Source organism: Aotus nancymaae, unplaced genomic scaffold, assembly GCF_030222135.1.
Source record: "Aotus nancymaae isolate 86718 unplaced genomic scaffold, 86718_ANA_hifiasm-v0.15.2.pri h1tg000009l, whole genome shotgun sequence".
In the NCBI taxonomy this organism is placed as follows: Eukaryota; Metazoa; Chordata; class Mammalia; order Primates; family Aotidae; genus Aotus; species Aotus nancymaae.
The window spans coordinates 3,850,497-3,874,134 of NW_026988420.1; the positions used below are offsets into that span (position 1 = coordinate 3,850,497).

At 39.5% G+C, this 23,638-nt stretch overlaps 1 protein-coding gene across 4 annotated transcripts in view; it reads left to right on the forward strand.

Annotated features, from left to right (window-relative positions):
- Window positions 1-23,638, forward strand: part of ATP8A2 (ATPase phospholipid transporting 8A2) — a 670,261-nt gene that overhangs the window by 193,970 nt on the left and 452,653 nt on the right. For all 4 annotated transcript variants that reach the window (XM_021677381.2, XM_064373518.1, XM_021677384.2 and 1 more), the window contains exons 20-24: window positions 764-833; window positions 2,514-2,598; window positions 3,491-3,630; window positions 5,518-5,656; window positions 18,306-18,370. In XM_021677381.2, the coding sequence (XP_021533056.1) occupies window positions 764-833; window positions 2,514-2,598; window positions 3,491-3,630; window positions 5,518-5,656; window positions 18,306-18,370 (499 nt within the window). The remainder of the gene's footprint in view (window positions 1-763; window positions 834-2,513; window positions 2,599-3,490; window positions 3,631-5,517; window positions 5,657-18,305; window positions 18,371-23,638) is intronic.

Sequence of the window (23,638 nt, forward strand, 5' to 3'; positions counted from 1 at the left end):
TGAAAGGCCATAGACATGGGTGGTCTAGGGCCCTCTGTAGTTGGAGTGTGCTTCAAGGGGATAAAAAAATGTAGGCAAAGGAGGATCAGAAAGTGCAAAAGAGGAAAATGATGAGTCCCATGTATGCTCGAAGCCTGATGGTGGTGCGTGGGAGGTTTTGTGGGAGATGAGGTGAGGTTGCGCAGGTGGATGGAGAACAGGAAGAAGAATTCATAGGCAGTGGAGACTCACTGAGGGCTTGGTGGGTGAGGATTGGATAGGAGGAAAGATGTGTGAGGAAGTTGTGGTGGGAGGAGAGAGAGTTCCTTGGTGCTGAATTGGGAGTGTTCTGTGGATTTGTGATTTCTTTCTACTGCAGTTAAAAAATGACCCAGGGAGGAGCTTTCAAGTTAAGTGAGTCTATACCGAGTCTCCCACTTTGCTACCTACTGGGCAGGTTTACTTGAGAGCTTAGCGTGTAGAGTCAGCAGTCAGACTACTTTCTGCACTGTTAGTGCTGGAATTCCCTTTTCTGTTTTTCCTCCTGTAAATAGTGGTGCTAGTTCATTTTCATGGCAGGGAAAGAAACAGGATTATATTCAGAAGATGTAAATAAAAACAGTAGGAGATACAGTCAGGTCCTACTTTGAGGAAAAGGCTAGGGAAAGATAGAGCTTGGCCATTTTTAGGAGACCAGATCACCTTTTGTTTCGATTGGTGTTCAGCCGTAGGACATGCATCCTGAAAACAGACCAGTGCTAACTTTTTTTTTTCACTCTCCCAGTGACAGAAAAAGAATGTCTGTAATTGTTCGAACTCCTTCAGGACAACTTCGACTCTACTGCAAAGGCGCCGTAAGTATCGGAGAAGCATTGTGCATATGGCAGAGTTCTTGGCAGCTTTTCTCATCTGCTGCATTTCCTAACTGCTTTCCTCATCATTCCCTTATTGTTTGCCCAGAAGATGAAAGGCTCTTTCAGGTAGGCTGCAAAGTTGACTTAGTAGTAAAAGCCCACTGAAGATAATGGTGGTTCAGGGCAGCGTGACAAAGATGGCTAGTATAAAGCTTACTTTTAGCCAATAGATGGTTTCAGAAATAGCAACTCCACGTGTCATGCAAAATCCTTGTAATATGAATTCTTATTCGAGTTTTACCAGCATTGTGTGTTGACTTTGAGAAGATAAAGTAATTTGTGTTGACCTATGATCATCTTAAGTAGTCTGATATATAGTGGTTCTCTAGCACCTCTTCTCAATTGTTACGGTTTTTTTCATGCATCACGGAGAGCTGTGTTGTAGGTACAAAGGCAATGTCCACATGTGTAGCTGCATTATTATTGCCCCTTTTAGTCAGTTTCCTAGGTCAGGCTTTTTGTCCTGTCTACTTTCTGGTAACCAAATCTAAATGGTTTGTCACAAAGGAAAAGTGTTATTGCTTATGAATCTTACTTATAAAACCATATCCTGTTAAATTGTAGTCTTATGTATTGAGGAAAAGAATTATTAAGCTTATCTTATTTGACTCTGTCAAGAATACAAAGCTCTTCTAGGATTAGTTATTGGTTGACAGTATTGTTAATCTTTACCAGTTGTGGCAAGAAGGATGGTTTTATTTGAGTACATGATGACTAGAGCTTTAAAAATGAAGGAATGCATGGGAATTCTAAAGGCATTATAATTGGACTTACTAAAGAATTCTGTATTTATGGTAAAATGACTTGAATTAAGCTCATCTAGGTTTTGTTCTCATATGGTATATTTTTAAAACTTTTTGTTTATTCATTTGCCATTGTATTCTAAGTAACACGTCCAGTACAAAAGGTGTCAGTGTGAGGTGGTAGAGAGAGGAGGGCTGTCAGTATAGAAGAGGTGCATATGAAAAGGCTGCAAAGGTGTATTTTGTTTTTATAGGATTTAATTATCTCCAAAAACCAAACTCAGTTTAAGAAAATTTTTGTAGTAGCCTAAAACTATGCAATTTGTAACATATTTGATGGATTATCTGTGGAATCTGGTCCCCCAACTGTGCTTGCCGGTCACGGAAATAGTCACAGACAGATGAGCTGTGCACCTGTGTGTTTCTCAGCAGAACTGGGTTCAGCGCCCAGTGGGCTGTGCCCTCCGGGCTTAGGTGCTCCTTCCGTGTTGGGAAGCAAGATTGTACCTGAATAACTTAAGATGTGCGTTTTACCCTTTCCCCTTCTGCACAAAGTCTTGATAAACTTTGGGATATGAGTTTTACAAATTTTGGTGACTATAGGCACCTGTGTGTCCCAGTGATTCTTCTGTACTTCCGGTTCTCCCAGGATATTTTCGTTTGGCTTTTAAGATATAGATTTTGGTTTTCTTAGACACATTCATCCCCAATTTGTTTTCCAAAGCTCATGCCTGAACCCAGACAAATGCTAAATTCCTGCTTCCCCACTCAGGTATTCTCAAGGGTGTTGGATAAACAGAAACAAAGCCATGCTTAGCATGCTGGCTGGAAGGTTTACTGAAGGGTTTGACAGTCATAACGTTTCCCTTTTTTATAGGACAATGTAATTTTTGAGAGACTTTCAAAAGACTCAAAATATATGGAGGAAACATTATGCCATCTGGAATACTTTGCCACGGAAGGTAAGTGGAATTTGGAAATGCTGTTTTTGACCATTAGAGCTGTACTTTCAGGCATGTTGTCTTGCTTTCCAGGAGCACATTCTTCTAGTGCCTGCTGTGTCCCCTCCTGTGCCCATGGCAGTGACGAGATGCATAGCCAAATCCAAACTCAGTTACCTGTAGATGCCTCTGTCGCTCATCAGCAGTGGTGCGGAGGGAGAGGCAGGCCAATGCACAACGTGTAGAATCACCTTTAGTTACTAGTCCTTTTCTCAGAAAACTCATGTGGTTATTTTCCTGGCCCTCTCTTGGTGTCCTTATGTCACTGGCTTATCCATGACTTAAGGAAATAATAATTCATAGAATCCACAGTGAGCAGGAAAGCAGTTCCCTGGAAGGCTGTAAACAACACTGATGTTGTGATAGCTGGAACTCAAGTGCTGACTGCTGCTTTCTGGCCTTGGTGTGTTCCCCTGGCTCTGCATGCATGCACATGTGAACACATGCACACACACGTGTATGGGTGTGGCTGCCTGGAAGCCTGGATCTTTAATGGGTTAGCACATGGGGCCATTTCTTGCTGTCTTGAAACATACTTCCCACTTTCTCTGCTTGCTGAAACCTGCGTACTGCACACAGATCATGCCTAGCTCCTGAACCTCTCTGCCATGGAGAATTCACTCTTGTGACTTCTCATGCACACTCTCAAACTTACAGAAGAGGTAGTTTATATTAGAATACAGGAGAGTTGTTTTTAAATTCCCTTGGTAGATGTGGGAGTGTTGAATTAGAGGGAACTAAAGCAGAACATCTCTTCAATTTTTTGAGCATGCTGATGGAAAAGGGAGCACAGGCTGTCCCCTGGGAGGTCACATGTTCTGCCTGCCTCCATTCACCAGTGGCTGTCTTTCAGGCTTGCGGACTCTCTGTGTGGCTTATGCTGATCTCTCTGAGAATGAGTATGAGGAGTGGCTGAAAATCTATCAGGAAGCCAGCACCATATTGAAGGACAGAGCTCAACGGTTGGAAGAGTGTTACGAGATCATTGAGAAGGTAACCACACACGATACAGTCTTTACAGCTCCATGAAGGACTTAACCACCTATTTCACAAAGTCTTTGAACAGGAATTCTTTTACTATATAGGGATGGTCTCCTTTCTTGTGTCTTAATGAACCATTAGCTCTGAATCATTTTCTTTGCTTTAAGAAGCACTTAATTTTCATGGTTTTTCTGAAAGGTTAGCCACCCTCAGCTAAGCATTAATGATAGCTCAAGAAATATCAGGTCAAAAACAGCATTTGTGACTCTCTGGGTTTGCTTAAGATTAGGCTTAATGAGATTAGCTTACCCTGTTGAGTTACATGAGCAATCAGAATGCTGTGGAGGCTGGTTAGATGTTGTACACGCTAAGCATTCTCACACTAATTTATTCTAATAGTACTTAAGCTTTGCCATTGCTACTCGCATTGCCTACTTTGATTTTGTTGTTGTTCTTTTCAGTTTATCCTAAGATATTAGCGCGCTTTCCAATTATTGGTTTCCTTCAAGTCTGGGAGCTGGGTTTCAGCTTTTTCTGTTTCATGTTGGCAGCCATAGAGTCATCCAATTTCTAGTTTCTATAACTTTTTTTTTTTAATATGGAGACGGGGTTTCCCTCTGTTACCCAGAACCCATGCTAGAATGTAGTGGTTCAGTCATAGCTCACTGAAGCCTCAAACTCCTGTGTTCAAGCTAACCTCCTACTTTAGCCTTCCGAGTAGCTGGGACTACAGGCTCATGCTACCATGCCTGACTAAGTTTCATATATATATATATATTTTAAAGAGATGGGGTCTTGCTCTGTTGCCCAGGCTGGTCTCAAACGCCTGAGCTCAAGCAGTCCTCATGCCTTGGCCTCCCAAATACCAAAGTGCTGGAATTACAGGTGTGAGCCACCATGTCTGGCCTGGTTTCCATAACTTTGAAATCATCACCTATTTACTTTTTTCATTCCTTTGTTGGTTTCAAAAAATTCTCCTCTGATTTTTTATACTCAGTTTTTTGTTTAAGTTTTATATTCAGTTATTTATATTGAGTCATTTTAATGTACTGAATTAAAATAAACTGAACAAAACTGAATTCAGGTGTTTCTTTGCCCTGTTTTACTGGAAATAGCCACAATTATTTTTAGAATTAGAAAAAAGTGATGAAATAGGTGACATGGTGACATGCCTATGGTGGATGCTCAAGAGGTAGTTGGATCTTCCCACAGTCTGTGACCAAGCAGAGATGCTATGTCCTGGAGAGGCTTGGGATGTGGTGGGTACATGAAGCAGGCCCTTTGTGCGTTCTCTGCAATCTGCCAGACCAGCAGGTACAGCATGGGCAACTGGAGGGAACCACACATCCACATCCATCCACAGCGTGAGCTGATCTGCCCTGGGCCTTGAAGAGGACCCAAAGGGGCAACATTTTATAGCTACCCTCAATCTTAAGATACTTGGATTTTTTTTCTCTCACTGTTAAATCCTTGGAACCACAGGTCTCTTACTCGTATTCTGCCAGGTAAGCATATCATCTAGAATGAATTCTCCCCCTTCGTTAAATGTGATGTAATGTGCTACTCATTAGTGGACTGAGAGGGAGGGCTCAGGTACTGTCAGAGTCCTCAGGGTAACCTGCCCATCTACTCTGCTGCCAGACAGTTTCTATCCTAACAAGCCTCTGTATCAAGAAATCAGTGATGAGTACTGGGCTGCCTGTGTGTGTAGAGTGAGTCCACCATTGCAAGGCATTTGCAAATGCCACCCATCTAGATGCCATCTGCAGACACAGGAATAAAATAGAGGAAATAGAACAACTGTCTCAGAACAGTTTGATTGCCTTTCTTTGTCAGAATTTGTTAGTGCTATTCTTAAGTCTGTGCCAGTCTTTAACTGAAGATATTTTTTCAATCTAGAATTTACTGCTACTTGGAGCCACAGCCATAGAAGATCGCCTTCAAGCAGGAGTTCCAGAAACCATCGCAACTCTGTTGAAGGCAGAAATTAAAATATGGGTGTTGACAGGAGACAAACAGGAAACTGCAATTAATATAGGTAATGATTTTTAAAAATAATTTCCTGATGCTGGCTTTTGTATTAGTTTTTCAAGTACCTTGTAAATGTGTCTAAATGTTTCTCAAATTCATTGACAGGTGATGTTTTATAGGACTTTTCATTCACAAGGCTAAGAAAAATTGATCCAAATCAAATAAAGATGCCCTTATGCCTGTTATGAACATTAAAACTATCTTAGTTCCTAGAAAAGAATTAAACACACTTACATAGGGTATAGAATTCAGGATTTGACAACTTTGATTTTCTTGTTGCTTTCTCCACAGAATTTTAGTCTGAGACTAAGAGAGCTTGTTTTCACTAGCTTTAAGTATGCATTATTATATTATAACCATTTTAATGGTTTCACCCATTAATGGGCTTTTCTAAGAGCCTTGCGTCTTTCCCTTCCCAGCTTGGTTGACAGTTTTCTTGCTTATAGAGCATCACAGAGATGAAAACTGAAGAAAAGAATTTAAGTCAGGATCTCTGCCATTGTTAAAGGAGCATGTTTTAAGTTCGAAAAGGAGTTGAAGCTACTCACATTTTAAAAATCTAATCTTGATTATCTGAAATATTTAAACATTACCTGGAACTTTGATCACTATTGTGATGTAACAAGACCCGGTGCATATGTGGTGAAATGAACACATAAGGACTGCATGACTTACAATATCTTGCTAGAAATAGACTCTATTTCTAGATCTGTTTCTATGTCTGTGCTTTGTGTTGTAGAAAGAAACCTACTAGAGCCTCTGTATTTAAGTGACTGTAGTCCTTATCAGAGTAGTCTTCTTGGAATATTTTCACCATAATCCAAGGGTGTCCCCTTCCTAAAAACCTTATCTTTGAATCAGTTTTGTCTCTCTTATAACCTCAGTTGTGAATAATACCTGCCTTCTTGGGTAAATTTGATTTAAAAAAATAGACAAAAGCCATGTCATCATTTCTTGTCAGGGATATAGCTGATTAAATGGAAGTTGGGCTCCCAAACAAACTGAAGTGAAGCCCATAAGAGAGTGATGTGGGATTCATAAACAGTCCCTGAAGTATCAGCCATGGACTTTGTCCCTGGATTTGTGCTGGCTGTCACTCAGATGCATGGTTTTGGGGAAGTGTATTTGCTTTTGATATACTGTATTTCTATATAAGCATATAGATTGGCCCTTTACGCATTATTTTTCATGTAAGTTTAGCCTAAAACACCTGCTATGGATCTGTGGCCCCTGTTGTTTACAGAGGGCATGCTAAGTTGATTGCTACTCTGAAATACTTACCTAAAATTTAAGTGGTATGCTTTCCACCCTCTTAGAGCAATGTGAAAAAAGAGTGGGTAACCCCTCAAGTTAAAATTGAGCCGTAAAGTGGTAACCTTTCTTAGTTTTCCAGACCTTGAGTGTTCCTGCTGGACTAATAACCTATGTATGTCGCTGGCCCTAGACTAAACTACCTTCAATGTGTTCTTAGCTGTGCCCTGGCTGGAAAAGCTTTCTTTGCAAAAGCTCTATGAATCTCTCTAAATAAGCCCCATACCAGAAGTCAAGAGCCCTGAGACCTAGTACACAGCTTAGCTGTGCCCTCTCACCACCTCTCATCCACACCGCCCAGCCCCTGGGAGGACACGCAGCCCTTCTTTTGCATGTTTATTTTGTTATACCTGAGCTTCTCTAGCTAAGTTTGGGATAAACACAAGAGAAAGCAAAGCACTGAAAATCAACCCAGAAAACACAAATAAATTGTTACTTGAAAAGGAAAGTTTTACTTGTATGCAATGAGGCTGCTCTGAGCCTTGTAAGATAATTGATACCTGTTCAAACAATTTTAAAAAATAACAATCGTATTATTTTGTACTTTTTTCTAAGAGTGTATAGTAACATGTAGTACTGGTGCCAGAACCACTCACATCATTTGCTATCTCTTGATCTTTCTTAGCAAATACTCCCCAAGACCACTAGAAGATGATGCTTTGTAAGCTCATGACTTTTTGTCAAAGTCTTGTATTTATCTTGGAGGCTTTCTCTATTCACGGTTTATCTAGTGGGTCAGTCAGATTCAAACATATATTGGGTGTTACTAGGTAAGCTTCTAACAGCTGGAGAATTGATTTCTTGGAGAGAGCTATGTCTGAATTGTTTATTTACTTCGCCTTTGGAACTCAAGTTTGTAGCCCTGGGTGATGCAGATAATTTAAATGTCATTTTATGATTTAAGTTATCTGTTGAGTCTGCAAATGATGCAGAAGGCTCAGGAAAGCAGGTATGTCCAGACATTTTATTAGACTTACCAGTGTCAGACCACAAGTGGTGGCTGTCAGCAGTATGAGGTCATGCTCCAGATACAGGGTGTGTTTTTTTAAGCTTGTTTTCTAGTCATATAGCTCTCATACCCCTGGTAGTATTAATCATTATTGACCTGTCTCCCATAATACTTCACATTTTCATGCAACCTGTGTGGGATTTAAGGTATCCAGAAGATATTTGGGAAGATCAAATATCTAGCAGTTCTCCTTCTAGATGAAAAAAGGGAAACAGAGCAAGTTAATGGAGTGTCTGGCACAAGTGCCAGTCCCTTTTTTTTTTTTTAACTATACTTTAAGTTCTGGGATACATGTGCAGAATATGCAGGTTTGTTACATAGGTATACACGTGCCATAGTAGTTTGCTGCGTCCGTCACCCTGTCATCTACATTAGGTATTTCTCCTAATGCTATCCCACCCCTGGCCCCCGACCCCCGACAGGCCCTGGTGTGTGATGTTCCCCTCCCTGTATCCATGTGTTCTCATTGTTCAACTCTCATTTATGAGTGAGAACGTGTGGTGTTTGGTTTTCTGTTCTTGTGTTAGTTTGCAGAGAATGGTGAGCTTCATCTATGTCCCTGCAAAGGACATGAATTCATCCTTTTTATGGCTGCATAGTATTCCGTGGTGTATATGTGCCACATTTTCTTTAGCCAGTGTATCATTGATGGGCGTTGGGTTGGTTCCAAGTCTTTGCTATTGTGAACATTGCTGCAACAAACATACATGTGCATGTGTCTTTATACTAGAATGAATTATAATCTTTTGGGTATATACCCAGTAATGTGATTGCTGGGTCAAATGGAATTTCTATTTCTAGGTCCTTGAGGAATTGCCAAACTGTCTTCCACAATGGCTGAACTAATTTACACTTCCACCAACAGTGTAAAAGTATTACTATTTCTCCACATCCTCTCCAGCATCTGTCTCCTGACTTTTTAATGATTGCCATTCTAACTGGCATGAGATGGTATCTTATTGTGGTTTTTATTTGCATTTCTCTAATGATTAGTAATGTTGAGCTTTTTTTTTCATATGTTTGTTGGCTGCATAAATGTCTCCTTTCTGAAAAGTCTTATAGCTCGAGGAAGAAATTCTACGTTTCCCAAGGCGATATTCTACTTAAGACCAAACTGGTACTAGGTCTCAGGGCTCTTGACTTCTGGTATGGGGCTTATTTAGAGAGATTCATAGAGCTTTTGCAAAGAATGTTTTTTTAAATCTGATTTAGAAGACCACAGAAAATGGTACTATAGTTCATCCATTCTAAGGCACACATTGTTATTACATTTTAATGTCTCTGCAATGGGGATGTCTTATGGTTATTGACTCTTACGCTTTTATTATTTTTTTTCTCTTTTTTTTATTGCATTTTAGGTTTTGGGGTACATATGAAGAACATGCAAGATTGTTGCATAGGTGCACACATGGCAGTGTGATTTGCTGCCTTCCTCACCTTCACCTATATGTGGCATTTCTCCCCATGCTATCCCTCCCCAACCTCCCATCCCCCGCTGTCCCTCCCCTATTTCCCCCCAACAGACCCCAGTGTGTAGTGCTCCCCTCCCTGTGTCCATGTGTTCCCATTGTTCAACACCCGCCTATGAGTGAGAACATGCAGTGTTTGATTTTGTGTTCCTGTGTCAGTTTGCTGAGAATGATGGCTTCCAGGTTCATCCATGACCCTACAAAGGACGCGAACTCATCGTTCTTGATGGCTGCATAATATTCCATGGTGTATATGTGCCACATTTTCCCTGTCTAGTCTATCATTGATGGGCATTTGGGTTGGTTCCAGGTCTTTGCTATTGTAAACTGTGCTGCTATGAACATTCGTGTGCATGTGTCTTTGTAGTAGAACGATTTATAATCCTTTGGATATATACCCAGTAATGGGATTGCTAGGTCAAATGGAATTTCTATTTCTAGGTCCTTGAGGAATCACCACACTGTCTTCCACAATGGTTGAACTAATTTATACTCCCACCAACAGTGTAAAAGTGTTCCTATTTCTCCACATCCTCTCCAGCATCTGTTGTCTCCAGATTTTTTAATGATCGCCATTCTAACTGGCGTGAGATGGTATCTCAATGTAGTTTTGATTTGCATTTCTCTAATGACCAGTGATGATGAGCATTTTTTCATATGTTTGTTGGCCTCATGTATGTCTTCTTTTGTAAAGTGTCTGTTCATATCCTTTGCCCACTTTTGAATGGGCTTGTTTGTTTTTTTCTTGTAAATCTGTTTTAGTTTGTTGTAAATTCTGGATATCAGCCCTTGGTCAGATGGGTAAGCTGCAAAAATTTTTTCCCATTCTGTTGGTTGCCGATTCACTCTAATAACTGTTTCTTTTGCCGTGCAGAAGCTGTGGAGTTTGATTAGGTTCCATTTGTCTATTTTGGCTTTTGTTGCCAATGCTTTTGGTGTTTTGGTCATGAAGTCCTTGCCTATGCCTATGTCCTGAATGGTTTTGCCTAGATTTTCTTCTAGGGTTTTTATGGTGTTAGGTCTTATGTTTAAGTCTTTAATCCATCTGGAGTTAATTTTAGTGTAAGGTGTCAGGAAGGGGTCCAGTTTCTGCTTTCTGCATATGGCTAGCCAGTTTTCCCAACACCACTTATTAAACAGGGAATCCTTTCCCCATTGCTTGTTTTTTTCAGGTTTGTCAAAGATCGAGTGGTTGTATATATGTTGTGTCGCCTCTGACGCCTCCGTTCTGTTCCATTCGTCTATATCTCTGTTTTGGTACCAGTACCATGCTGTTTTTGATTACTGTAGCCTTGTAGTATAGTTTGAAGTCCGGCGTGTGATGCCTCCCGCTTTGTTCTTTTTGCTTAGAATTGACTTGGCTATGTGGGCTCTCTTTTGGTTCCATATGAAGTTTAAGGTGGTTTTTTCCAGTTCTGTGAAGAAGGTCATTGGTAGCTTGATGGGGATAGCGTTGAATCTGTAAATTACTTTGGGCAGTATGGCCATTTTCACGATATTGATTTTTCCTAACCATGAACATGGAATGTTTCTCCATCTGTTTGTGTCCTCTCTTATTTTGTTGAGCAGTGGTTTGTAGTTCTCCTTGAAGAGGTCCTTTACATTCCTTGTTAGTTGTATTCCTAGGTATTTTATTCTCTTTGTAACAATTGTGAATGGCAGTTCGTTCTTGATTTGGCTCTCTTTAAGTCTGTTATTGGTGTATAGGAATGCTTGTGATTTTTGCACATTGATTTTGTATCCTGAGACTTTGCTGAAGTTGCTTATCAGTTTCAGGAGATTTTGGGCTGAGATGATGGGGTCTTCTAGATATACAATCATGTCATCTGCAAATAGAGACAATTTGACTTCCTCCTTTCCTAATTGAATACCCTTTATTTCTTTTTCTTGCCTGATTGCTCTGGCTAGATCTTCCAGTACTATATTGAATAGGAGTGGTGAGAGAGGGCATCCTTGTCTAGTGCCAGATTTCAAAGGGAAAGCTTCCAGTTTTTGCCCATTCAGTATGATATTGGCTGTTGGTTTGTCATAAATAGCTTTTATTGTTTTGAGATATGTTCCGTCAATACCTAGTTTATTGAGGGTTTTTAGCATAAAGGGCTGCTGAATTTTGTCGAAGGCCTTCTCTGCATCAGTTGAGATAATCATGTGGTTTTTGTCTTTGATTCTGTTTATGTGGTGAATTACGTTTATAGACTTGTGTATGTTGAACCAGCCTTGCATCCCCGGGATGAATCCTACTTGATCATGGTGGATAAGCCTTTTGATGTGCTGTTGCAATCGGCTTGCCAGTATTTTATTGAAGATTTTTGCATCTATGTTCATCATCGATATTGGCCTGTAGTTTTCTTTTCTTGTTGAGTCTCTGCCGGGTTTTGGTATCAGGATGATGTTGGTCTCATAAAATGATTTGGGAAGGATTCCCTCTTTTTGGATTATTTGGAATAGTTTCAGAAGGAATGGTACGAGCTCCTCTTTGTATATCTGGTAGAATTCGGCTGTGAACCTATCTGGACCTGGGCTTTTTTTGGATGGTAGGCTCTTAATTGCTGCCTCAACTTCAGCCCTTGTTATTGGTCTATTCAGGGTTTCGACTTCTTCCTGGTTTAGGCTTGGGAGGAGGCAACTGTCCAGGAATTTATCCATTTCTTCCAGGTTTTCTAGTTTATGTGCATAGAGTTGTTTGTAATAATCTCTGATGATGGTTTGAATTTCTGTGGCATCTGTGGTGATATCCCTTTTATCATTTTTTATTGCATCTATTTGGTTATTTTCTCTTTTCTTTTTTATGAATCTGGCTAGTGGTCTGTCTATTTTGTTGATCTTTTCAAAAAACCAGCTCCTGGATTTATTGATTTTTTGAAGGGTTTTTCGTGTCTCTATCTCCTTCAGTTTTGCTCTGATCTTAGTTATTTCTTGTCTTCTGCTAGGTTTTGAGTTTTTTCATCTTGCTCCTCTAGCTCTTTCAATTTTGACGATAGGGTGTCAATTTTAGATCTCTCCTTTCTTCTCATGTGGGCACTTATTGCTATATATTTTCCTCTAGAGACTGCTTTAAATGTGTCCCAGAGATTCTGGTATGTGGTGTCTTCATTCTCGTTGGTTTCAAAGACCATCTTTATTTCTGCCTTCATTTCATTGTTTATCCAGTCAACATTCAAGGGAAAGTTGTTCAGTTTCCATGAAGCTGTGCGGTTCTGGGTTGGTTTCTGAATTCTGAGTTCTAACTTGATTGTGCTGTGGTCTGAGAGACTGTTGGTTATGATTTCTGTTCTTTTGCATTTGCTGAGGAGTGATTTACTTCCAATTATGTGGTCAATTTTAGAGTAGGTGTGATGTGGTGCTGAGAAGAATGTATATTCTGTGGAATTGGGGTGGAGAGTTCTGTAAATGTCTATTAGGTTTGCTTGGTCCAGGTCTGAGTTCAAGTTGTGGATATCCTTGTTAATTTTCTGTCTCGTTGATCTGTCTAATATTGACAATGGTGTGTTAAAGTCTCCCACTATTATTGTGTGGGAGTCTAAGTCTCTTTGTAAGTCATTAAGAACTTGCCTTATGTATCTGGGTGCTCCTGTATCAGATGCATATATATTTAGGATCTTTAGCTCTTCTTGTTGCATTGATCCTTTTACCATTATGTAATGTCCTTCTTTGTCTCTTTTGATCTTTGTTGCTTTAAAGTCTATTTTATCAGAGATGAGAATTGCCACTCCTGCTTTTTTTTGCTCTCCATTTGCTTGGTAAATCTTCCTCCATCCCTTTATTTTGAGCCTTTGTGTATTCTTGCATGTGAGATGGGTTTCCTGGATACAGCACACCGATGGGTTTTGGCTTTTTATCCAACTCTTATGCTTTTAATTGGCAGCATTATCTTAGTGGTATGTACCATAAGAGTTCGTCTTTAGATTTGGTGACATTAATTATGTTTGGTGTTTGGGGGTGTTGACTCTTTTTAGAGTTTGTTTTTTTAATATATATGTCTCATAGTTTCAGAATTTATTTTTAAACTTTAACTCTTTATTCATACCTTGGAAAAAAATACACTTAGTCAAATCAAGTTCCAGGACATATGTGTCTCCTGTGAGCCAGTGAATTTTATGTTGATCAACAGTCATCTTGCATATAGGTTTTAGTAGTTTGAAATTGGCAGTTTGCCAGAATCCTGCAATGCTGTGCTTGAATTTATGCTAACTAGCTCTGTTTTGAGGAGTTGGTGGTTTTCTCTTGTAACTTAAAAATTTGGCATCAGCTGGTCTAAAGTGAAATTTCGGATATAGCCCTTATGAATCTCTTGGTGGTCATTTCCTTATTACCACTGGATAAAACATCTATTAAATAGTTATGCAATAGATGTGGAGTTTTTAAGAGTCTGTAATTTTTTTTTAAATGTATGTTGGATGAGTGAGAACAAAATCCTAGTGTGAATTCCATTTTAAAGTAATTAAGTTGGAATTAGCTTTCATCTTAAACCATTTCTGAATTAGAATTCTAAGTCTCTCCCCCACCGTCCCTGCATTTTCTTACTCATCGTTTGATACTTTAAAACCATTTCTTATGATCTTAGAGGTTTATTTTTTTTAATTTTAATAAATTTTGTTGTGTATATTTAAGGTAAACAAAATGATGTTATGAGATACATATAGATTATCTTTGAAGTTGAATTTTAGGAAGTGACTAAATATATGACTTGCCCCTTCTATAATTGCCTGTACATTTTCTTGTTCGTTAAAAGGAAGGCACATTGCCATTCTCAGGTGAAGCCAGGCTTACTGCTGTTTTTCACAGAAGTTTCAGTCCTGTATTTCTTGATTACCTGCAGCTAACATTGTTGCCAGGTGCCCCACTATAAGCTTGGGGAACTTAACTTGGGGGGTGAGTTAATTATGAGACAAATCAGAGAATGAAATATATGAGGAAGTACCAATTGTGCAGTGTAGATGTTAATCATGACTGGCTTTTGTAATAGTTACCAGCAAATGTTGTCTGTTATGTGCCAGATACTGTGCTAAGTCCTTACATATGTTTTATATTTAATTTCCTTGGAGAATTTAAAAGGCATTATCCCCCTTTAAAGATAAAACTGAGGCACAGAGAGATGAAGTAACTTAGCCTAGATCACACAGATGTGAGAAAGCTGAAAATCTGAGCACTTAACCGCAACACACAGTATTCATTTCTCAGAAGGAACAATATGAGTTGTTGTAAAGGACCAGGGAAGTCTTCCTGGGTGAGACAGGTTAAAACTTAAGCCTTCAGAATTTGTTTAAAACAAAATGACTGAGCATAGAATGGGTCAGGATGTGGTGAGGCTGAGGCAGCACATTCTTCTGTGTGGTGAGGGTTCCCAAGAAGGGCCTGAAGGGTCTTGAGGGAGAGGTGCTCAGGTGTGTGGTCCACGGACGAGGCCTCAGCTCTCCCTGGTTCTCTGGATAATGAAGGGCACTTGATGGGCTCTCTTTGATTCCACGTGGAATAGCCTAAAATATGCTCTTTTGTCATGCATTCTTGTTGTCTGCCAGTGTTTTTCATACATGCAAACACTGACTGACCAGATTCTCTGTAAAGCTATTGAGAACCAGTAATGTGCTTACTGCTGGTTGGTACCATGTTGAATCCAGTGATGGGTAGCTTGGTGGATGTGATCTCAGGATACACGGTTTGTAAGGATACATTGTTCCTGACTTTTTCTTTTTTTTTTTTTTGAGACGGAGTTTCCCTCTTGTTACCCAGGCTGGAGTGCAATGGCGCGATCTCGGCTCACCGCAACCTCTGCCTCCTGGGTTCAGGCAATTCTCCTGCCTCAGCCTCCTGAGTAGCTGGGATTACAGGGACGCACCACCATGCCCAGCTAATTTTTTGTATTTTTAGTAGAGACGGGGTTTCACCATGTTGACCGGGATGGTCTCGATCTCTTGACCTCATGATCCACCCGCCTCGGCCTCCCAAAGTGCTGGGATTACAGGCGTGAGCTACCGCACCCGGCCCCTGTTCCTGACTTTTTCAACAGTGTCTTCAGAGAAGTCTGGATTTGGTATCAAAACCAGTGTTCTCCTTTTTTAAGGAGAAAACTGGTTGAGAGAGCTGAGAGATTTGGTTTGGTAATACTTTTTAGTATGAAGCATTATCTTATTGTGTTAAAATCAAGTCCTGCTGTAAGTACCATAGACTCTGTAATATTTTGGTTTCTTTGAATGTTGATTATACTCAGGTAGTAGAAAGACTAAACCCTTTTGGAGTATACTGTTAATTTCAACTGTAGTAAAAAATGAAATCCCAGAGGTTCTCCTCTCAGTCATTTTATGGCCGTCTTGTTAGATTGCGAGATTAAAGAAGTAGACCTCAATTTACAAGTGTGGATTGACATTCTATACTTGGCTCTTCTCCAAGAGTTGATCTCATTTTATCCAAAAACATTAGAAATCAAGCACACCAAATGTGGATTGACACAATTTAATTTGCTATATTAGTTAAGCCACAATTAGCAGGGTTAAACTTCCATGGTCTGTCTAGTGTGAGTGCTCTGAGTGATAATTCTCTAAGCAAAATCTCACTTCAGTATCCAAACTAAAAACAACAAAAAAACTCTTAACTTGTTTCTTTCAGAAGCCTTTAGTTTGTACATTTAAATTCATGAATGTGTCAGTAGTTTTTTTTTTTTTTTTTTTTTTTAATTTCCCTCCCAACTACCATGGCTAGAAAAAAAAGACTTAAGAGTTTTTCCATAATATCTTTGTGTAACTTCAGTTGTCAAATGGCATTTTGCTTAAATTGAAAAATATAAAATAAAGCAGCAAGTGAGGGCTTAAAAAGTACAGCCAGCTTCTGCAGCTGTTGTTCAAATAAAAAACTACCAGTAAATCCTTTTGCATTAGTTACACTAAATTTGTAACAGTCTACATTGCATGAAGTTGCTGGAAGTCTCTGGGGATGAAGAAAGAGTAAATCTAACATAGAGGGAAATGATTAAAGTTGCAATATCCCCTTCGCAAGTGAAAAGAAAATGTAGACCTCCTCTTTGGACCTAATCTAACAACTTACAGGAAGGAAGAATGCATTTGTAAAATTTTAATGAGAAACAAAGAGTTTGATTATTCTAGTCTTACCAGGCAGAGTTTTTAATGGCATTTTGAAAGGGTCTCACTTTTATCCATCACTTTTGTTAAAATACAGACTTGAACTAGTTTGTAGTTTGTAAATGTATAGAAAATTGCTTCTTGTTTCCCCTCTGTTTTTTTTTTTTAGAGATTTAACAGGTATTTGCCCATGTGGTATTGGGATTTAAAATTATTCAGTTTGTTTTAGTTTTAAAAACAATATGTGTTTAACAAGAGAAGTAATCTGACTCCCTTGAGATAACTATTGTTAACAGCCTTGACTATGTCTTTTTTATATTGCTTTAAAAAATTAACATTTGGATGAAAAGCCATAATTTTATACTTTAAAATTTGATCTCTGAGGTGCTTTACAAAATACTCTACAGGACAGTCCTTAGGAAGGATGTACTTTCTGAAATAAACAAAAATTTTTTACTGTTTCTTTTAACCTCTTTGTTCCCCAAAAGCCCACCACAACATGGTTTTTCTTGGTCTTAATTTTTGTCTATCTTGAATTTCATTTTGTGTCTGTTATGAGGATTTCTTAGGGATAAAAAAGAGAACCTGCTGAGTAGGACTGAGCACATAAATGCAGCAGTTCTGATCCTTGTCCCTCAGTTAAATACCGTCTTCTTTTCTAGCCACATGTAGCCTCTGTGGGAAGGATGTCTTCTTCTCTGTCCTGTGAGGAGAATCCTGGCTCCCCCTGGCTATAGGAACAGTAATGGCCAAGCTTTTCCTTGAGATTGTCACCTGCTTGCTTGAAGACTGATGATTGATTTCCCTTTTCTATAGTCATTAATCCATTATCTTAAGATGCTGAGACAAAACTAATTGTGAGGGCCGATTTTCTGTGGGGAAGGATTTTTTGTTTTGCTTTTTCTCAATGAGAAAGATTGAGTTCTGGGTTGGTGGAATGCACAAGTCGTCGCTAACCCCCCAAGGCACTGAGAGGACGGCAGGGTGATCTGAGAGACAGACCAGTGCCCTGGCGGGCACATCTATTCTTGGAGTTGATAGATCCCTCTCCCCTCCACAGAGGGTGTAGACTGGAGGGGAGGCATCCCAAGAGGTGCTCAGCTTGGTCCATGAGTGCTCACCCAGGGCAAAATGTGAGTAGGAAAGAGCCCAGGGCTTCCTAGAAAATATGTTCTCTGCTGGGAGGGAAAGCGGAAAAAGAAAATGTCTTGCTTAACTTGTAGAGATAACTGTACTGGAAAATGAAAAGAAATTGTTGATAAACACTAGGAGTACTTTTGTTCCAAATAAGCCTTTAAAAAAATTTTTTTTTGAAATGTAGATTAACTTTTCACAGGAAAAGTGACTCCCTCAGTATATTCCTTTGAAACTTGTTGTAAGAAGCAGCTACTGTTGTAAAGGAAGGGAGGGAGCTGGCTATCCCAGTGGGCATGTGTGTGCTGATTTAGAGGCACCATTGGGGTCCACTGCCTTCCTAAAGTGTTCACTGTTACTTTAGACAATCCAAGGCTTATCTTAATGTTATACGAGGATAACAGAGATCAAGAAAAATCCACAGAAAATCGGAAAGTATTTATTTTGGCCTTAAGTTATAAAGACATTCCCAACTGGTTTTATCCAGTCTGTCTACAAGAATCAAAATCAATTTCAGTTACTTTTCCTCCCCCTCACTCTTACCCTATTCCTCTGTGTGAGCCAGTAGGCTTAAAGTGGCAGATGTAATCAAGGAGGTTGAATTTAAGGAGCTCACAGAAGGAAAGAGAAATTCACATGTTGTCTCTTTCTCCATTTCAGGGTATTCCTGCCGATTGGTATCGCAGAATATGGCCCTTATCCTATTAAAGGAGGACTCTTTGGATGTAAGTAGCTTTTCGAAGCTGTATTTTCTAGAACCGTATTAAACTCTTTGTTTCTACTATCGTTGATAACTAGGGATCATGTTTTGCTAAAAAACAATTACGAAACAACTGTGTTTATTTTCTGTTCATATTAATATTTATGAAGGGATGTCAGAAAGCCTTATCTTTAAACATCAAAACAGTAAGCTTAGAATATTGCCTCATGATAATACTTTTTATTCATCTAGAATCGTGCATTTAAAATGGGATCGTTTCAATCTTGTTTAGCTTTAATCATTAAATGTGAAATATTAATGAAGCCTGTTATGACCTACATTACATGGTGATGATTAACTTCACTGTAAGTTACTATGGAGACATGCATGATTTTCTTTCTAGCACAAACTTTAGAATAAAGCTACTATTTAAGTGTTAAGTGTTATTTAAATTTATATAGTAAGGCCAGGTGCAGTGGCTCATGCCTATACTCCCAGCATTTTGGGAGGCAGAGGCAGAAGGATCGCTTGAGCCCAGGAGTTTGAGACCAGCCTAAGCAACATAGTGAGACTCCATCTCTACAAAAAATGGAAAAATGGGCCAGGTATCATGGTGTATGCCTGTAGTCCCAGCTACTTGGGAGGCTGAGGCTGGAGAATTGATTGAGCCTGGGATGTAGATGCTGCAGTGAGCTGTGATCATGCTACTGCTTTCCAACCTCGGTGACAGAGTGAGACTCTGTCTCGAAACAATAAAAAGAATAATTCATTTATATAGTAATAGGACACATATACACTTAATTCTCTGATGTCCAGTGCCACCACATGAACCCACCCCATCATGGTGTAAAAGCCACTGAAGGGACCAGCAGTGTGAGCTGATTTGAGGGTCACCAGTACCGTGTGAAGTGGTTTGATATGAAAATATAAGCTGAGCAATGAGATTCCGTTTGTTAGAGCTTTTAACAAGGGCTTTGTTACTGGCAGGCACCCATTGCACCCTTCCACGCAGTATATTTAACATTTATATTTAGCCAATGCCAGGGGCAGTTGGCACAGTTAATTATGCTTTTAAAGGGAGGCAGTAAGGTAGAGAGGCTTCTATACTTAATTTCCCTCCCCCCTGCCATGGCTAGAACACAGCCACAGTGTCTATACTTGAGGCTTCCTTTTTTCTGATGGCTTTCTGATTCAAAGGTATCTACAAATTGAAAAAAGCCCCTTTTTTTCTGGTGGTAACTCAGAAATGAGTCTCGGTTTTCCCCTTATATCAGATGTTCTCTGGAGTCCAAGAGATGGACTTTTAACTCTATGTACACATAAAACTTGCAGCGCACATTGAGACTTCTGGTTTACCTAGACCAAAGAGTGGTTTGTGATGCCAAACTGAGAAGGTTTTATGGATGTGTACCTGACTTGTCATGGTTTAACCTCCTAAGAATGATTCTTCCATAACCACTTTTGAACTTCATCTTTTAGTATAATTACTGTAATGTATTCAGTATCTACTGAGCAGAGGTGCACTTTCTATGTACGTTTTTGTTCATTATTCAAAAGGGCACTCCATATTTCTGACCAGTGTCTACCGAGGAAGTTCCCCTCCTTCGTTGCCTTCTCCTCCCACTCATTCTTTAGTTAGGTTAAAGCCATTCCTATTCTCATTAAAATCGCATTTGGTGGTGGTGAGGGGAATAAAAGCAGCATCCTAGGGCAATAAATTAGATATACAGTAGAGCTCTGGTGGAGCTCCCAAGTTGAGCTTTTAAGGTCTCAGGGCTCCGATGATGATGCAGACAAGAAAGGCACACAGAAAATGGCCCAACAATTAGAAGCATTTGGCCTGGCTTCTCTCTATTTCATCTCTCATATAAGTGTGAGGGGATAAGGGGCTTACCTCAAACATCCAGACCTGGCCCCAATCACTTTCAGCAGACCAGTAAGTATGGCCTGGTTCAGACTCCAAATATTGTAAACAATTAGGATTTATCTCTGTGTTTTGAGTTTTTCATATGCTACAAAAATAACTTGTAAGCTCCATAATATAGATGAGATCAGTGGTCTTTGAAACAAAGGAGGTGGTAGTGTGTACCCCAGGGGAACACTAGATGATATATTAAAATGAAGGAAAAAAGTTGCGATTTCCTACTTTTTCAGTTAAAAAAAGTATTGCAAGATTAGCTTTATTGATCATACATAAGGATTGCCACTGGTACCTCCCATTTTTTTCATGGCACACTGACCAGATATTGGTTTGAGAGGAATGAGTAGGAGGAGAGAGGTGTGGCATTTCAAGTGAGAAAGGTTGTTACTGGGACTCTCACTTTTTTTTTTTTTTTTTTTTTTTAGAAGGAGTTTCGCTCTTGTTACCCAGGCTGGAGTGCAATGGCGCGATCTCGGCTCACCGCAACCTCCGCCTCCTGGGTTCAGGCAATTCTCCTGCCTCAGCCTCCCGAGTAGCTGGGATTACAGGCACGCGCCACTATGCCCAGCTAATTTTTGTATTTTTAGTAGAGACGGGGTTTCACCATGTTGACCAGGATGGTCTCGATCTCTTGACCTCGACTCTCACTTTTTTGTTTGCTTTTAGCCAACTGTGAAATACTGTCATTCATGTGTACTGATTAAATGGATTTGTGGACTAGAGTTAGTTTTCATTAAAATGACTCTCACAGATGCTAACTTAACAGAATTCTCATTTTTAAAAAAAGTGAATTGAGGATAACAATATTGTAGGCAGAAGCTGCAATGATTTGGCTTTGCTCAATGTGTGTGCCACTTCTAGTTCTTCTCAGCTACTTGATAGTTAAAACAGTGATCTGATCTGACAGATTAAGCAAGTTTCAAAATTATTCACAAGATTATTATCATTAAGCATGAAAATGTATATGATATCTTGAAATATTAGTTGTGGTAATATGAAATTGTAGGAATTAATGAGACTTTAAAAACTAAGAATCTTGAGTAAGAGAATAAAAATCTACAACTTTACCAGCAGTTTATTTTTTAAAGAATGTTGTAATCTAATCATTTACTCTAAAATTTCACAAAATCTACTGCAAAGTAGTGAATGATAAATGTCTTTGGTATTTGTTAGTAAAGGGCAAAAAGTGCCAAGCCACTTGGAGAGCATTTGGTTTTCCAGCTGCAATAATATAGAGAACACAGTGTAGCAATAATTAAGTTGAATATGGGTGGAAGACCAATACAAAACCTTGCCAGGGTGTGTGTGTGTGTGTGTGTGTGTGTGTGTGTGTGTGTGTGTGTGTTTCTTTTAATTTTTTATGTATATAGGTTATTGGAAAACAGGTGGCATTTGGTTGCATAAGTAAGTTCTTTAGTGGTGACTCGTGAGATTTTGGTGCACCCATCACCTGAGCAGTATACACTGCACACAATTTGTAGTCTTTTATCCCTCACCTCCTTCCCACCCTTTCCCCAAGTCCCCAAAGTCCATTGTGTCATTCTTATGGAATGGTGCCTTTGCATCCTCATAGTTTAGCTCCCACTCATGAGTGAGCACACACAATATTTGGTTTTCCATTCCTGAGTTACTTCACTTAGAATAATAGTCTCCAATCTCATCCAGGTCACTGTGGGAATGTAAACTATTACAACCACCATGGAAAACAGTGTAGAGGGTCCTTAAAGAACTAAAAGTAGAACTGACATTTGATCCAGGAATCCCAGTGCTGGGTATCTACCCAGAGGAAAAGAAGTCATTATACAAAAAAGATACTTGCACACTCATGTTTATAGCAGCACAATTCACAGTTGCAAAAATGTGGAGCCAACCCGAATGTCCGTCAAACAATGAGTAGGTAAAGAAACTGTGGTATATATACGTGATGGAAGACTACTCTGCCATAAAAAGGAATTAATTACTGGCACTTGCCAAGGTTTCTAATAAACAAATAATTGAACAAACTGTGAAACATAAGACATTTACTACATATTTGGATAAAAGTGTGGCTGTTTCTAATGTGTTTCAACTTATGGAATGACCAAAAGGTTATTGTTTTTGAGGAGCCACCAAAAGAAAGATATACTGGGAAAGATGTGTTTGCTCAGAGCAAAGCATTAATTCTTTAACACAAAAGGTTTTATGAAATAAGTATGGACAATCACTGATGGAATGGCTACTGAGGAATGAAAATGGAATCAGATAAAATTCATTAATGATGCCTGTGGCAGAGACTACATTTCCCAGCATCCCCGTGGATGGGTGTGTCCATGGGATTAAATTCTCATTGGTGGAATGTGAGCAGAAGTGAGGTACTAGAAGGCAATCTCTTGCCCTTGTTCCTCAGCTCTTTCCATTTTGCTGGCTGCAAATGGTATAAGGCTGGAGCTACTTGGGGGCTGTTGATTGGGTGCATCAGAGTTGCTCCCCTAGATTAGGCCCCTAGATGACTTTGGGAAACAGAATCTGCAGATTCCCTCTGGAATATTTTTCTGAGAAAAGGTTATGTAGTTTGAACTGTTGCATAGTTCTCTTTGTTTATATAACTGTTGCATAGTTCTCTTTGTTTGCAATAGTCTCTTTGTTTATCCTTACCCTACTAATAGTACAGAACCTAATATTAAAAGTAGGGTCAATACAGGCTCTCCCGGCATGACACAGTGCAGGGCTGTCCTCAGAGAGCAAGTAGGAGGATCTGATGCTGCTGGCAAAGGAGAGCTAATGGGATTTGAAGGTCAAGTGATTTGGATTGATTTGGATTCATTCAGACCAATACATGTGTCCTCATTCAGGTTCTTAAGGTCCCACTCTTTCCCATCAGGGCCCTAACTTCCATAGAAGAGGCCTGGTTAGTCTATGACTGCAACATTCATTGAATTCTACAACCCACAGAATTGGCTTTTCAGGCTGCATATGTTGGGCTGCTATGAGAGAAGAAGTTCTCTTAGTCTGTCATAGAGACTCTCTTGTCTTCTGACTTTGTCTTGACCTCTGATTTTGCAATTGTCATTCTTTAAGCTTCCCAGTGCAGTGAGAAGTGGCTGACCTATCCTTAATCTTGTATTCTTTCTGCCCTAATGATATATTTCAACAACTGCATGACCTGCCACAGACTTGGCTTTAATAGACAGCTCTTACAAATCAATCACAGGTAATGATTTTAAATCAACTCTATTGAGATATAGTTTACATACATACAATTAAATGTACCCATTTTAAGTGTACATGATGATGTGTTTCTACAAATGTATATATGCATGTAATTACCACCCAATTTAAAATAATGAGCATTTTCATGATCTCAGAAAGTACCAGCCCTCAATATCCCCAGGC